The sequence below is a fragment of the Lepidochelys kempii genome, chromosome 5 (assembly GCF_965140265.1).
Source record: "Lepidochelys kempii isolate rLepKem1 chromosome 5, rLepKem1.hap2, whole genome shotgun sequence".
NCBI lineage: Eukaryota > Metazoa > Chordata > Testudines > Cheloniidae > Lepidochelys > Lepidochelys kempii.
Genome location: NC_133260.1, coordinates 26511334 through 26527500, shown reverse-complemented (window position 1 = coordinate 26527500; position 16167 = coordinate 26511334). Strand labels below are relative to the sequence as shown.

Here is a 16167-nt window from a genome sequence, read left to right as displayed (position 1 = left end):
TTAATATAATAGACTGACATTTATAAGCACATAAAAATCATTTTACGTAATACGCTGCGAAATACGTTGACTCCTCCTCCGCCTCACCCCTGAAGTGCCTCCTCCTCTATCCTCCCCATCACTTTCATCGTCCTCTGTCTCAGCTGCATTGTTTTTAGGGCTGCCTCCTCCAAGCAGCGAGGTAATTGCTTTGTTTCGAGCATTTGTGCTAGCTGAAACCTCCCCATCTTCTTCCTCTTCATCAGGATCCAAGTGTTCCATAAGGAGCTTGAACTACAAAAAGATACATTAAACCAGATATTATTCTAAAAATGTATGTGTCTTATTACATTTTTTAAAAATAGAAAGGAAAGGAAAGGGAAGGGAAAGAAAGGGAAGGAAGCAGGGGAAGAGAGATTGCATACAAACTTCACAATTAGTTGGTGTATTTTGTGGGGGGTTCTTTAATACAGAAGTAGTTACTTTTAACTACTATTTTCTACTAAATGTAGAAAGTTTTCTTCCTGTTTTTATTTAGTTAAAGTCAGTATTTAAAAAAAACTCAAGTAAACGTTATAAATTAAATAGGTTTGGACAGTGTTCATCAGATGGAAGTGGACTGGGGCAAACTGGTGAATATTCATAATGCAACAAATAAAAGATGACATCAGGAAATCAGAGGGAATAAGAGGTTTCATAAAGTCTGAAAATCTATAATCTACATTCCTCAACACTAAATTTATTTTAAGTGTTTTTTATTTGCTATGCAGATTTTGGTACAGAGCTTAGTAAGGGCCTAATATTTAAAGATAATAAAACATTGTCAACACCCATTTAAATCAATGAGAATTGTGGGCACTCAGTACTTCAAAAATCATCAGTATTTATATACATTATAAATTCAAAACCACCTTCCAAATGCTCAAAGGTAAAAATTGTTCAAAATACAAGTTAAAGCTATGCTGTATAATCTAGTTGAAGAAGGTTAAAATTGTTTTCTAGTACAACTCTACTTACATCCAAGTATTGTTTTACTATACTCCTCTTCACATCTTCAGTTATCTTGGAATTAGCCATATCACTTCGCAGAAAATCTAGCGTCTGTTTCGGATGGAAGTGCACTCCTGTCTTCCTGTTTATTGCTTTATCATATACTTTTGCAGATTCGGATGGAGAATATTTCTGAATTTTACTATTAAAGAAAAACAAAACCCAGACATTAAGGAGAAAATGTTTTTTGGCTTTAAAATGAACAATTCTATTCTTCTTATTCTGTATTTATTAGGCATCAATTAATGTAAGCAAGGAAACTCTCTCTATCCTGTATATGTCATTAATGAAGTAAATTTAACTAGATATATTTTGTCGTGAGATCTGCATGCTATAAAACCCATTGCTTAAAAAGTTAATTACCATCCACTTGAATAGAACTCACTAAACTAAAAGATGAAGAGCATTCTGCCATTAAGTATGATTCTTACCTATCAGAGAAACCACAAAGATTCTTTAAATGCTGTTTTAGCATCAAAAGCAACAATATGCCTTGGGAGACATTTGCAAATTCAATTAAAGGAGCTGAATTGTCTGGCAAACATTTCATCACAGCATTTATATCATTTTCTTCACCAGAATCTGAATCAGAGTCTACACGTTTACGTAACTTCCGAGGCTTGATAACTTCTTCTTCACTTTCACTTTCACTCTCACTCTCACTGTTACTGTCACTTTCACTCTCCTCATCAGATGAAGGTTTCCTCTCCTTTCTTTTGTCCTTTACCATAGACTGGAAGACAGAGAAGATGACAAATATTTAAGAATTATGATAGCGTTCAAAAAGATCCTTCCATAATCACAATTCTCTTAACTGTGTGAATTGCCTTTTAAAAAAATGTTTTTAGTTCACGGATTATTTGAAATCCACAGACTAAAATTTAAAGTAGGCCCACTTAAAAGTAGTTCAATGACTAAAACATGTCCAAAGTATAAACCTCTTGTTCTGAAACAAAAATTTCATCTAGGTCCAAAACATTGAGATTGGAAGTTGGGAAACCATGCCACCCTTACTTCTGCGCTGCTGCTGGCGGTGGTGCTGCCTTCATAGCTCCACCGTTCTTTGGCCATCCAGCTCTGAAGGCAGTGCCGCTGCCAGAAACAGTGCAGAAGTAAGGGTGGCAAAATCATACCTTTGAAGAGAGACCACCTTTTACAAGTGACCACTTCTGCTAACTCCCATGAGAGGTCACTCTTGGCAGGTTTTGCTGTTGTCCATTTTTATTATTAATAGGAATATGAACAAGTGTCTTAAAATATCATTTGGTTTGCCTTTCTAGATAGAGAGCAAATATTCAAACAGTTTTATTCTTAAAATCTGACAGAGGTTCTCATACACTTTAAGGGGCCACGACATTCATACCAAGTTTCTCTCCAAGGGAATATTTATGTTGATAATATGGATAAGGTAAAGGAAATTTGCTATTATATAGCCCAGGAGTTGGCAACCTTTCAGAAGTGGCGTGCTGAGTCTTCATTTATTCACTTTAATTTAAAGTTTTGCGTGCCAGTAATATATTTTAATGTTTTTAGAAGGTCTCTTTCTATAAGTCTATAATATATAACTAAACTATTGTTGTATGTAAAGTAAATAAGGTTTTTAAAATGTTTAAGAAGCTTCATTTAAAACTAAATTACAATGCAGAGCCCCCCGGACCGGTGGCCAGGACGCAGGCAGTGTGAGTGCTACTGAAAATCAGCTCACGTGCTGCCTTTGGCATGTGTGCCATAGGTTGCCTACCCCTGTTATAGCCATAATATGTTTCAGGAAATACAGAATGTATAAACGCATATGAAGTAATATAATTAGTTCAAGCCTACTTGAATGAGACCGGCAGACTGAAATTGAGAGACTGATAACTGGTAATATTTTTAAAATCAATAAATCAAAATACATTTTAGAAATAGCACATATTTACCTATATTTATAAGCAGGATTGACTGCTCTATTTAATCTCAGGAAAAAAAAATTTAGCTACCAAAATATTGTTAACAAAACATTAAAAGGGATCTTTACAAAATTTTGGTTAATGAGAATTATCAAGTTCAGTCAATCCAAAATTGGAACTCAATTTTTCTCTTAAATAAGTAAGTAAAGATCATGTATCTCTGTTTTATATTTGAATAACTATGACAATACTCCTAATTATAAAAGAAAAATTAAAAAGTGCCAGTAGCCCAGCAGTTTATAAGCAGTGTAATAAAACAATGTTTATGTGCATGTTAAGGAGATAGGAAAATTTACATGTGTGTAACTGGGCTTATCTGAAGATATCATTTGACTTGATTCCTTCTCTTGGTCTTGTGCTTCTAGTATGACAGAGCTAGAGATTTCCCTATATCTGAATGTTTTTTGATCTTCTGAAGCTAAAGTAAGCGCACATCATGCACAGATGAAAATGCCAGTGCCACAATGCCACTTAAATATTCATTTTTGTTTCTTGATGACCAGGAAAGAAATAATTTCCCTGTAAGTATAATTTGTGACTGAAATAAATATCTATATGGTAGAATACTCAAGAAGTCAGTCATTTAAAAGACAGTTACCTTTTCCATAACTGGTGTTCTTTGAGATTGTTGCTCATGTCCATTCCATAGTAGATGTGTGTGCTCCCCACATGCAACGGTGCTGTAAGCTTTTCCCTCAGCAGTATCCATAGGGGACTGGCTCTGGTGCCCACATGGCACGCAATAAGGGGCACCGCCAGCTCACCCCACCCTCAGTTCCTTCTTGCCGGAAACTCCAACAGTGGGGAAGGAGGGCGGGTTGTGGAATGGACATGAGCAACACATCTCTAAGAACACCAATTATGGAAAAGGTAACTGTCTTTTCTTCTTCGAGTGCTTGCTCATGTCCTTTCCATATTAGGTGACTCCAAAGCAGTACCCCTAGAGGTGGGTAGGAGTTCATGGAAGTGTAGATTGCAACACAGCTCTGCCGAACCCAGTGTCATCTCTGGCCTGCTGAGTGATGGCAAAATGAGTGGCAAATGTGTGAAAAGAGGACCATGTTGCAGCTCTACAGATGTCCTGGATAGGGATGTGCTCCAGGAAGGCCGCCGAAGATGCCTGAGCTCTCATTGACTGGGCTCTGACAATCAGTGATGGTGGAACCCATGCCAGGTCATAACAGGTCCTTATGCATGAGGTGATCCAATTGGAAATCCTCTGTGAGGGCACCGGGTGACCCTTCATCCTATCCGCCGTAGCAATGAAGAATTGAGTTGATTTTTGGAAAGGAAAGTAGATAGCCAAGGCCCTTCAAATGTCCAGGGCGTGAAGATGCCTCTCCTCACTGGTCTTGTGCGGTTTCGGACAGAACACCAAAGATGTGCTAGTTCATTTGGATCATGCAGGCTCCCTCTGGATGGAGTGACCGCTCATGGTGAGAGAAGTCCCTGCTGAGCTGGTCCGCCAGAGCATTCTTGACACCAGGAACGTGACAAGCTTCCAGGTGGATTTCGTGGCTGATGCAGAAGTCCCATAGATAGAGTGCCTTTTGACAGAGAGCTGACGTACGCACTCCCCCGTTGCTTGTTGATGTAGAACATCAAGGTTGTATTCCCCCATCAGGACTCGTACCACCTTGCCTAACAGGTGGGGCAGGAAGACTCCACATGCCAGCTGGACTGCTTGGCGCTCTTTGATGTTTATGTGCAACTTCGCCTCCTCCGGGGACCACATCCCCTGTGTCTGGAGGTTGCCGAAATGCGCACCCCAGCTGAGGTCCAAGATGTCTGACACCAACTCGATGGAGTGAGGGGGGCTGTTGAACGGAACCCCCTCTAGGACTGTCCTGCGGTCGGTCCACCATTGCAGCGAGGTAAGTATTGCCTGGGGAATGGTAACAATGTTTTCCATGGGGTCTCTGGACTGGGAATAGACTGTCCCCAGCCATTGTTGCAGGGGCAGGAAAGGATGGATCTGGGGAATAGTCTGCTAGGTCACTCTCGGGCGCACCCTCAAAATGACCGTTTGGCCCCCTGCTTATTACAGGTCGAGCCAGACTGGGGAGAGGGTGGAGGCAGTTGGCTCAGGCAGTGCTTGTAGCCCTGGGCTCGTTTATAGGGCTGGTCCTGCCAAGGCTGACTCTCCTTGGCCCTGCGGCTACTGCAGTTTGAACCACTTACAAACCGGGCTGGAACATAGAGACACAGGGTTTTTAAGAGTGGTTCAGGAGTCCTTGAGGCCATGCAACTTGCTGTCTGTTTGCTCCACAAATAAGCCCCAGCTGTCGAAGGGCAGGTCCTGCACTGACTCTTGAGCTTCGGTGGACAACCCAGAGAGGTCACAGCCAAGAGGCTTGCTACATGGAGACAGCGGAAGCCCTGGTGCGGGCAGCAGTGTCCGCAGTGTCTGACGCCACCTGTAGGGCCGCTGTCATACCCTCATCAAGGATTGCTCAGAACTCCTCCTTGATAGCCTCGGGGAGTAACCCTTCAAACTTGGCCATGGTTTGCCACATATTGAAGTCATATCGGCCTAGAAGGTCCTGGTGTTTGGCCACTCTCAGCTGAAGGCTGGAAGACTAATAAACCTTTCACCCAAAAAGATCCAGCCTCCTTGAGTCTTTATTTTTGGGGGTGGCCCTGGGTTGTCGCTGCTTTTCTTTGTGGTTAACCGCCTCGACCACAAGGGAATTGGGGGCTGGGTGGGAGTATAAGTACTCATGCCCTTTGGTTGACACGAAGTGTTTGTATTTGGCCCTTTTAGAGATAGGGGCCAGGGAAGGGGGTGGGGGTGGGGGGATCTGACACAGGGCTTTAGTGATCTTAGGTTTCAGAGTAGCAGCTGTGTTAGTGTGTATCCACAAAAAGAACAGGAGTACTTGTGGCACCTTAGAGACTAACAAATTTATTTGAACATAAGCTTTCGTGGGCTATAGCCCACTTCATTGGATGCATAGAATGGAACATATAGTAAGAAGATATATATATACATACATATATGAACATGAAAAGGTGGAATAAGAAGTTAATTAATTAAAATGAGCTATTATCAGCAGGAGAAAAAAATCTTTCGTAGTGATAATCAAGATGGCCCATTTAGACAGTTGACAAGAAGGTGTGAGGATTCTTAACATAGGGAGATCTTTTTAGTGATCTTAGAAACCCCTTCATGAAGAGGTACAGCCACCCTGGCAGGAGCCGAACAGCAGACAATGTCAAACAGAGAGTCCGAGGTCTCTTCCAATTCTTCTGCCTGAAGCCCCAGGTCAGAAGCAACCCTCTTCAAAAATTCCTGGTGCGCCTTGGTGTCATCCTGAGGAACTGGGTGAGGGGGCCCTGTGATAGCTTCATCTGGCGATGATGAGGACAATGCAGCGGGAACCTCCATGTCCATTGGTGGTCCTGCAGCTTTCTCCCCTGGGTCCTCCTGGACCCACGGGGTCTAACCCCCTGAAGTCTCCAGCACTAGTGGGGGACGGGATACCAAGGCTGCTGGCCTCTCCGAGGCTCCCGATAGTGGTAGGGCAGCCTGGGTGAACCTCCAAGGGTTCCATGGGTACCACTGCACTTGGGGCCATGGGACAGGTTTCAGTGCTGATAATTTTCAGAGGGGTAGCATGTTAGTTTGTATCAGCAAAAACAATGAGGAGTCCTTGTGGCATTTTAGAGGCTAACTGATTTATTTGGGCATAAGCTTTTGTGGGTTAAAACCCACTTCATCAGATGAGCCCACAAAAGCTTATGCCCAAATAAATGTGATAAGTCTCTAAGGTGCCACAAGGACTCCTCGTTGTTGGCGCTGATAATGTAGCCAGCACCGTCGGTAGTCAGGGAACCCTGAGATGGAGCTACCAGTGGAGCAGTCAGTCCTGGGCGACCAGGATTGGGCTGAGTGGTGGCTTTTGTCTGACCAGTGCCAGCAGCTGCATCTCGAAGCCGACCTGTCCAAGCAAGACTGTCTTCATCAAGCTCTCGGGGACCAACGGAGTTCACTGGATCTGCGTCGGATACCCGGTGCTCCATGCCTCACGCTACTCGACCAGTATATCTAACGACCAGGACATCTAATGGGACCAGGAGCTACTCTAACAACTGGCTCATGAGGATCGTCCTGAGTAGGGCGACCTTCCTTCTGGAGACGGGCGATGATGGCCCGGTGAATGGCTGTCTCTGGAACCTGATTGGTCCTGGGATCGATACCGGGCCACTGAAGATGGTCAGGGCCGGTCTCAGAGTTCTTGCACGTGCCTCAGAGGGTCTGTGCCAATCTACTGGCAAGGTACACCTCGAATACCTCAATCAGTACCCCCTGGTGTGGGGACCAAAGAGCCGGTGGTGCCCCTTACACTGCGTCATGTGGGCGCCGCTCCAGAGGGCGCCACAGCTGGTCCCCTATGGATACTGCTGAGGGAAAAACTTCCAGCACTGGTGCATGTAGCGAAGACACACACCTAATAAGGAATGGACATGAGCAAGCACTCGAAGAAGAACTTTGCATTTCCCAACTCTAAAAGGAAGGTGGAATGCCAGCAAGGAATCAAGTCAAACTATATGTTAAGAGCCAATTACAGCTAAATGTCTTTTCCCTCTAAAGATACTGTGTTGACTGGATTCCAGCTCTTAGAGACTATAAAGAGTGAGGGAAAACTGCACAAACTATACATTTTTTAAGTCACAGAGAAAGAAAAACTAACTGAGTTAATTTAATATACCGAGGAAAACCAGATTTCACAAAACATCTTTCAGAAATGGAAAGTAAGAATTGGGTGAGGAAAATGAACAGGTGAACAAGTCACCTGTATGGCCACTTGGACCCTTCCAAACAGAACAATAATATATGGTTTATATTAGCATCAATTTAAGAAACTGGACCAAATACTAATGAAATGGCCTGAAGCCTTATTTATGCTGGTAATTACCAAAGATAGACTACCTTAGTAAGGATCAACAGAAGGAGGTTACGGGGAAGATCTTTAAAATGAGAATGTTGAACTTCATCTAACCCAGTGGTTCCCAAACTGGGGTTTGCAGAACATTACGGGGGTTGACCAGAAAAAATTTCACTAATGGCGGCCAGGAGACCCCGGGCATTGAGGCAGCAGGTGGCACCCAGTTGCAGAGCAGACAGCTCGAGCCCCAGGGAGAGCGGGGCAGGGCAGTTAGGGCTGGCAGCCCGAGCCCCGGCGGTCAGCGGGACCTGCAGCCCAAGTTCAGTGGAGCTTGGTTGACCAGGGCGGTCAACGGGGTCCAGTGGCAGGAGCCCTATGGATTGCGGAGGAAATTTAAACTTAAATCCCTGGAAATATTCATTTTTAGGGGGGGGGTTCACGAGGTTTTACAATTTAGTGAAAGGGGATCGCAGGCTGTTAAAGTTTGGGAACCACTGATCTAACCCCTAAGTCAGCTCCTAGCACAGTTTGGCAATTGGAATATTGCCTTTCAGAATAAAAGCAATCCTCAGTCTTAGTCATGAAACTGAGCGAAGCAATCAGGCACAAAGGCTGGGATTTTCAAAAGGAAAATATCACCATGAGATTATAGCTGAACATATACACTCAGCAAGTATCTCTGCCTTCCTGACTGCACAAGTAACTCCTTTCCACTGGAGATAAAGTCCACTGAGAATGCAAAGAATCAAAATTACACATCATTGCAAGTCCTAATAGTCAGTTATCTCAGAGGACTTACTCCTCAGAGAAGGGTGTCCCATCCCTATACTACAGTCAAAAGAGGCTATAGACCCATCTATAAAATGGCCATAAGTCCATATTTAAGTACCTGTGGAGTCTGAGTGTGTGCCCATCAGCACCTCTGAAAATGCGGTTACTTATTTAATTGCTTAATTACTGATTTTGTTGTCCAGTTACAGGCACTCACAATTAAAAATCTTGGCTTATTTATATTTTGCAAACTCACTAATGAAGTCTTGAATGGACGCCTCAAGAGATCTGAGGTACTCTGTTACAACCAGAGTTTGGGGTAATGTTTCCAATTCTTGGAGATACTCCAACGCATCGATCAAATTTAGAAGAAAGAAAAGGGACATAAGACAATATATGTGAGCAGAAAAGCCTTTAACCTATACTGGCATGTTGCACAAAGAGATTTGATGCAGTGAAATCCAGGTCGGCCATTTGCACATTTTCTACCGAGGAAACATCAAGGAGCCATCTAGACACATCCAAACTGTGGCAGCGCAGAAAACCCACCCTCAGTCTGGATCCTGATTACTTTAAAGGATGAAATGGTATCAAATCAAAATGGACTTAAAGAAACAACAGTGCACCAACAAGTTACGCCAGAGGACTGGGGACCCTACAGAGAACAGGACAGACAAAAACTGCAAATGATATAGACTCACATTCTAAACAAAGCTGCAGGACTGACAGGAGAGCAGGCATTGGATGCACCTGTCCTGGCTCCAGTGGCGCTCCTTTACTGAATGTATAAGAACAGCATGAAAATTGTATGCTTTAGAGGGCCCCAAAGCCCTGGGACTTTTTACACAAGATACACCTGCGGTGCCTCAAAGGGTGAAAAAAGGGATACTCCTGCCTATCTCACTCTAGGCCAAGACTCCAGAGCAGGAATCTAGTCAATATGGTATCTTCAGAGAACAAGAAAAGAAACAATAAGTTAACAGATTTTAGTTTTAGGTACTACAAGCAATTGTTCATATTTTTAAAACTAGGAAAAATTATCTTAACAGGAACCTTTTAAGAATTATTCAGTATATGTTAAGACCTATTAACATGAGTTTTGTACCTATTTCTCAAAAAATTGGACAAGCAAAAAAACCCCCCCAAAACAGGCAAACCTAACATTAATGTGAGTTTTGACGTTTTAGATTCACATTTACTTCATTTCTTGTTCTCTACAGGAGGACGGTTTATAAACAGTTAATTTTTTGCTGCAGTATAAAATATTATTATGTATAGAAAAGCTATTTTAGGTCAGTTAGAGATTGCTAAATTGTATTTTCTCTGATGACTGTATGATTGGACTCATGATAACTAAGACACCTAGTTATATATGCAGAAGGATACAATTATTAGTACCTATGAGTAATAAAATAAGAATTCTAAAACATTTCTGAAATAGTTTGTTATAATGCGTGATATATAAGGAATACATGATAGTTTGGTATGATATAAGGGTTTCATTGTCATTTATTCGAGTTGTCCTGCATAAGTTGCTCATGACTTTGGCACTCATTAGTAAAGCAGCAATCTCAAACTCATTCATACAAACCTTTAGACAATACTACATATGCATTATATATCTTATATATAAAATATTGGATGTTATTTTATTTTGTAAATATTTAATCAAAAATGGTTTACTGGCAAATTGTTCTTTAAAAAGCAACAGTTTGAAAACTGCCCAGAGGTTTCGTATTACTACAGTGGAGGAAATCAAAGGGGAATTCAATTTTTATATCACTTGCACATTTGCTCTGCATATACATAAGTAAAGATCATTCAATTTTGTTTTTAAATTTAGTGAATAGAGCTCGCCTCTCAAAATCGCTACCATGATTTAAAATACTTTCCCCCTCACAGAGGCCTACAGATGATGATGCTTAGTATGACTGAAAGAGTCAACTACTATTGCAGCTTAAAAAATTACTAGTGAAACTATTTGTAATCAAGAGGCACACAATGTACACACTATAATGAAGAAAAGTGCAAGTGAAGAGCCATATGGGCAAAGTAAATGAATATATTTGGGCTGTATAAATAGAAACCTTGCCAACAGGCAGATCCATTCAAAACATTTTCTGAGTAGTAAGGGCAATGTACCAATAAAGTTAGATTGCTTATGGCTCAGATATTCATGATGGATTAAAGGACCTAGAGCTAAGTAACCTGGATTCTGGGATCCCCCCTCCCTGACAAACATTAAATCTGACAATACCAGTCTTATTTTCTTCCATCTCTAATACTTTCCACTGACTTTCAAAATTAATGAAAAATCCTGAAAGTTTCTGAACACAGATCTGTCAGACCTTGCCAGAACTGAGAGTGATTTATGCTATTGGCTGCAAAGTAATGTTATTTATTATCCATGTGTGCAACACTGGAATGACTGAGAAGTGCTCATTATGGTGTCAACATAACTTCATTGCAACAAGTTATTAATACATCATAAATGCACTTACCTCCTTAAATGACTGTAATAGGTTACTACCAGAAACTGACAGCGTAATGTCTATATGATGCATTATAAACAGTGGCTCTTCCTGTGTTTGATAAGGAAAACACGCTAGATTGTCTGCTATATACAAGAGCATATTCACCTCTGTTTTCTGCAAGTTTAAAAAAATAAACATTTTATATAAATATATATATATATAATACACACACACACACACACAAAAAACATTATAGTCTAGTTTATGCACTGCTTTCCAAGGGTCTTGATGCAAAACATCAACATGTACTTCATCCAAAGTAACTTTTCCACCTTGAAAACATTATGCACAAGCAAAGTTTGCATCACACATGAACTTGCATTATTCCTGCTCTGTCCAAACTGGGCTTAAGTAGATATAAAATGGTTGAAGAGGATGTTATTTAAGTGGAAATACATTTAGTTTTGCAGCAAAATAAAAAAAGACTAGGGAAGTAAAGTTAGCCAGGCCAAAATTCACCAAGTCTCATAAAAACACATAAAATAAGGACACCAACATTCATCATTTGAACTTGTTACGGTATATTTTATGAAAAACTTATTCTAATTTCTTTTTAAATGAGGTACATTTATGTAATGCTTACTGCTGTGTCATCAAAGAGGTTGAGTAAAGAAATTAGAAAGGCTCGTCTGTGCTGACGGTTCCCTCGGATCATGGAGTATAGATGTGAACACAAAGCGCTGGAGGATTCATCATGCCTAAAGCCCCTTACAGGATTCTTTGGGCACATGTTGATTGCCTGTTGTACCTGGTAAGACATCTTCATACCAGCCACTGCTTTCATCTAAAATTATAAAATATTTATTTTTGTTTAAATTGTGGCTTTCAAAACAGTCACACAAAAAGAAAAATAATTTTGTCAAATTGAAAAATTTTCATTTGAAATTAATGTCTTCCTCATCTTATTTTCATTAGCCTCAAATTAAAAACACAATTTTCAAAACCCTACCACTTCCTTCACATTTACTCTTTCCCCATGGATTTGTAGTACCCCTGATATTTATTGTAAAATTTAAGCTTTATTTTATTATTTTTTTAAAGCCTCTAGCCATTCTGGGTGTGCAGTTAAATTTCCAAACAAATTGATACAGCATTGTTTCTTGAGTTTGCAAATAGACCGAAATAGCTGTAAGAAAGGTAAAAGCAGTCCCATTCATGTCAAGGGGGTGTTGAAACTGAAGCGTAATGACTGTTTTATGTGAATATCTCTATTAACTGCCCTATTAGAAGCATCCAGCTAAAATGATGATTCAGAGCAGGCAGATATTTCATAAATTTGAAATGATTTTCCACAGGAATAATGTTGAAAGTTGTGAATTTTTGAACTTGCATATATCTTAACCCTCTCGTCTCACTCTACATGCACAGGATGACCAACAGAAACTCCCAATTATCCGCATGTGCCTCGGTCTCTCAGCTGATTTTAGTTAAGCCCAGGATTTGTTCCAGTTTCAGTATCAACAGGATGCCTGACCAGCCAATGTTCCCACCACTCCCTGTGCTTTGGCCTGTGCTTCTATCCCCTTTGCTTCCCTCATCCTCACCTACATGGAGAGTAACTTAGGTCTCAGTTGACTACAGTCGGGACCCCACCTGCCAGCCTCTCTATTAAATTAAGTATGTACTTGGGTACAATGAGTACAGTGACTCCAAATTCTAGTGTTGGATGAACTGGAGTGCCATGGGATTTGGAAGGTCCCATAATCTAGTGCGCACACACAGCTCACTAGAGAGCCAGGCAGTTGGGCACTCAGTTCCACATCAAGATAAGGAGGAGGTTTTGGGGGTGTCTGTAGGGAAAAATAAAGCAATGGAAAGGCCAGGGATGGAAATTAATCTGGAAGGCCAGGTAGAGTGAACGGTAATATCTCACAACAGTAAGAGCCCTCACCTAGCTTCCTCCTCTCTCTAGAACAAGGTATCCAACTACAAGCACCTTCCTATGCTCCCTCTACCCGAACTCCAGCTTCCAAAACCCTGGTGTCTCCCACGGAGAAAAAGTACATGTAACATATAACATTTTCCCAGTATATAAATATTAAGGTGCTACTGCTTGGTTTTTTAGAAGACATTCTCTTCTCTATTCTGTTGAAGATTAGGAGAGTTGTTCCTTGTGATCAAACAGATGATCACAGTTACTTGGCCTGTGATACTCAATGAGCAAGATACTACTAACCATTATAAGTAAGAGAGTTTTAAGGTTGAATGAAACACTTTAGAGCAAATATGAGAACTAGGAATGCTTCCCATTTCTGATATTCTAAATCTTCAACTCTGAGACAAAACTGCTCCTTCACAACTCTATCGTTTCAGATGAAGAGGTCACAACTCAACTTCCCAACACAAGTAGAATTAATAAACAGATAAATATAACCATATTTTCCTATTCCTGCAGTTTGGACTTGTACTTTTCTAGTCTCTTGAGAGAGCAGAGAATCAGCATTTTGTTTAAGTTACGTAATGTTAGAATTACATACATGAATGAATCCAGCATATTTTTTGTCTATTTCCACCAGTTGCTGGTCAGCTTTGTTCCGCATAGAGGGCTCTGGATCTGTGCCCATAGCAATTAAATATGGCACACACTAGAAAAGAAACAGATGAAAATACAAAGGCATTATACACCAAAAATGTACGTGGCTATACACGCTGCTACATGCATAAATTTATCTCACATTATTATTTATGTTAAATTGTTAATAGTTGAGCAACTAGAATGTGACACCTTATGCGACTTACAGCTTGATGGCTTCTTTTAGGCAAGAGCACAAGTTATAAAGAGGGGAGATGATCCAAGGACACGAGCATATTAAAAACTGAAAATTTGTGCCAGAACACAGTTGGTATTCTCAGTATCTCTCTTCCACGGGGCCACATTCTAGGACCCCATACTAGAAAAATGAGGTGTTTTTAGCAATTTGTTGATCTATTTTAAACACCACTTACGCCTATGTAGACAAAGACAGCAGTGTTTCAAAACATGTTACCAGTTCATGATCAATCCTAGGATCCTTGGTCCAGGAGACTCTAGGGTTGACCACAACTTGCTAACATGTTTTGAAACATCAATGTCTGTTTACACCAGGTGCTGACAACAGAGTTAAAAGTGGTGTTTTAAAATTTAGAAAACACTTTTGCTGAGCACACATTCAATTTCCAAGTCTAGATAGGACCTAGTAATTTGCCTCATGGCAAGCCTGAAATTTGGAAGCTATTAATATATTTAAAATATATGGGTCTCAAGTAAATTTGTTACACAGTTTGGTCTAGGAATTATCTACTTGAGGCTTGAGATATCTCCTCAATATTTTCCCAGAATTCTTCCAAAACAAAGGAGGATACAAAAGAATCTGTGGGAAATTATGGATACAGGTAAGTAAAATAGTCTATCCTTGTTAGCCACACCGCTATAGATTTTCACTGTAACAGATAAACACTATTTAGCTAAGATTCACAGGTGAAGAAAATTACTTGAAAATAAACTACAAATAGCTCTAACATTGGCTCTAGAACTTCAGTCCAAAGTAGTGTTTTGCGGGGAAAGATGCTGGCAAAAGAATCTAATGAATGGAATGTAAAGAAGACAGACCATGGATGTAAGTGTGCCTGAACACTAACTGGGGTCTGATACCATATAACAGAAACCAGTGCACTCCACCATGCATTTAATGAGTGCTGCTTAAAAATGATTAAACTAAAATTTAATTTATAAGCCAACGAAGGGTTAGTCTTTGGAATCCTGTTGGCCCTTCAATACAGAAGAATTCTAGACATCTGTTGTATGTAAAACAGCCTCTCCAAACGAAGTATCCCCAAAAGAAGCAACTACTGTAACAGATTTGGGGGAGGGGGGAACACACACATACTGGAAGTTTATCTAGCAGCCATGGGAAATTCTGAGATTTTCTTGTGTAAAAGAAATACAGCACATTAACATTACATACCTGAACTGGATGGATAAGACCCTGGTTTAATGTCAGTGCAATGACATTTAGAGCAAAGTGGCGAACGCTGGACTGTGCATGAAAGAAAGCTTCAAGAACCTGTTTCAGATAAAGTTGCATGATGGAGCTGCTCATCCCTGAGGAAATATCTCCCATTTCTTTCAGATCCTCCTGTTTTGCTACTTTCTTCCCTGTAGAAAGGAACAAAAGCAATTGTTTGTGCCAAGATCTTTGGGAAACCACTAACTTATTCTACTCTACATACTATTCATCATATTCTTTATGACATATTTAAGCTTCAGAATGGTCCCATAACACAGCCCTGAAGATTTCTTGTTTTATAATGCCTGAAAATTAATAATTTCAGAGAAGAATTTGATAATAGAAAAAGCAAAGCACTCATTATTTTAACTGCAAGAATTTAAGTATTACACCTTTTGGATTTTTCCCCAGCAGCTTAAAACTTGAAGTTAAGAACAGAACGCTGTACTCTATACCTCTTGCTGTGGCTATGTATAAAAGATGTTCCTGAAATCTTCATCCAAGGTAATGTATGTATGTATACATGAATAATTAGACCCAAAAAACCCTTATGAATCAGTTCAATTAAAAGGTTGTTTTCATGTAACAAAAGTTACATTTTGAACGTTTTCTTAACACAGCGCTCATCACTCACACTCTCTATCTGCCTGTTGCATACGTGTATCCTCCTCCTGTAGATAGGTTTGGAGATTTTTTAACACTTGGATTTTTAAGTTTACTGAGCTATTCTTATCAGACAGAATGCTGTTGTACAGAGTCTTCACCTCCTGTTCAAACATTAGACTTGGGTGTTGAATAAATGCAAATCCTGAAAGAAAAAAATAAGAAAGATCCCACTTGGTTGCCTTGCAATTACTGTGCTTACATTTTTCAAGGTAAACTAGTAAAATCTTCCATCATACATATATGAAATAAAATACAAAGAATCACTCAAAAATTGGAAACACAACAGAAGGATATTGGAGAATCAGGAGTTCTTGATTCTATTCCAGGCTCTGAAGTGGAGCAT

The 16167-nt window shown here is 40.3% G+C and overlaps 1 protein-coding gene across 6 annotated transcripts in view; it reads right to left on the bottom strand.

Annotated features, from left to right (window-relative positions):
- NIPBL (NIPBL cohesin loading factor) overlaps positions 1–16167 on the bottom strand; it is a 295049-nt gene that overhangs the window by 1430 nt on the left and 277452 nt on the right. For 4 of the 6 annotated variants that reach the window (XM_073343792.1, XM_073343793.1, XM_073343795.1 and 1 more), the window contains 8 exons: positions 15793–15966; positions 15117–15307; positions 13650–13757; positions 11756–11956; positions 11140–11286; positions 1461–1762; positions 997–1171; positions 88–273 (listed from right to left, as the gene is read on the bottom strand). In XM_073343792.1, coding sequence (XP_073199893.1) covers positions 88–273; positions 997–1171; positions 1461–1762; positions 11140–11286; positions 11756–11956; positions 13650–13757; positions 15117–15307; positions 15793–15966 — 1484 coding nt within the window. Of the gene's footprint in view, positions 1–46; positions 274–996; positions 1172–1460; positions 1763–11139; positions 11287–11755; positions 11957–13649; positions 13758–15116; positions 15308–15792; positions 15967–16167 lie in introns of all 6 variants that reach the window. The other 2 variants (XM_073343796.1, XM_073343794.1) reach the window with 2 other exon arrangements.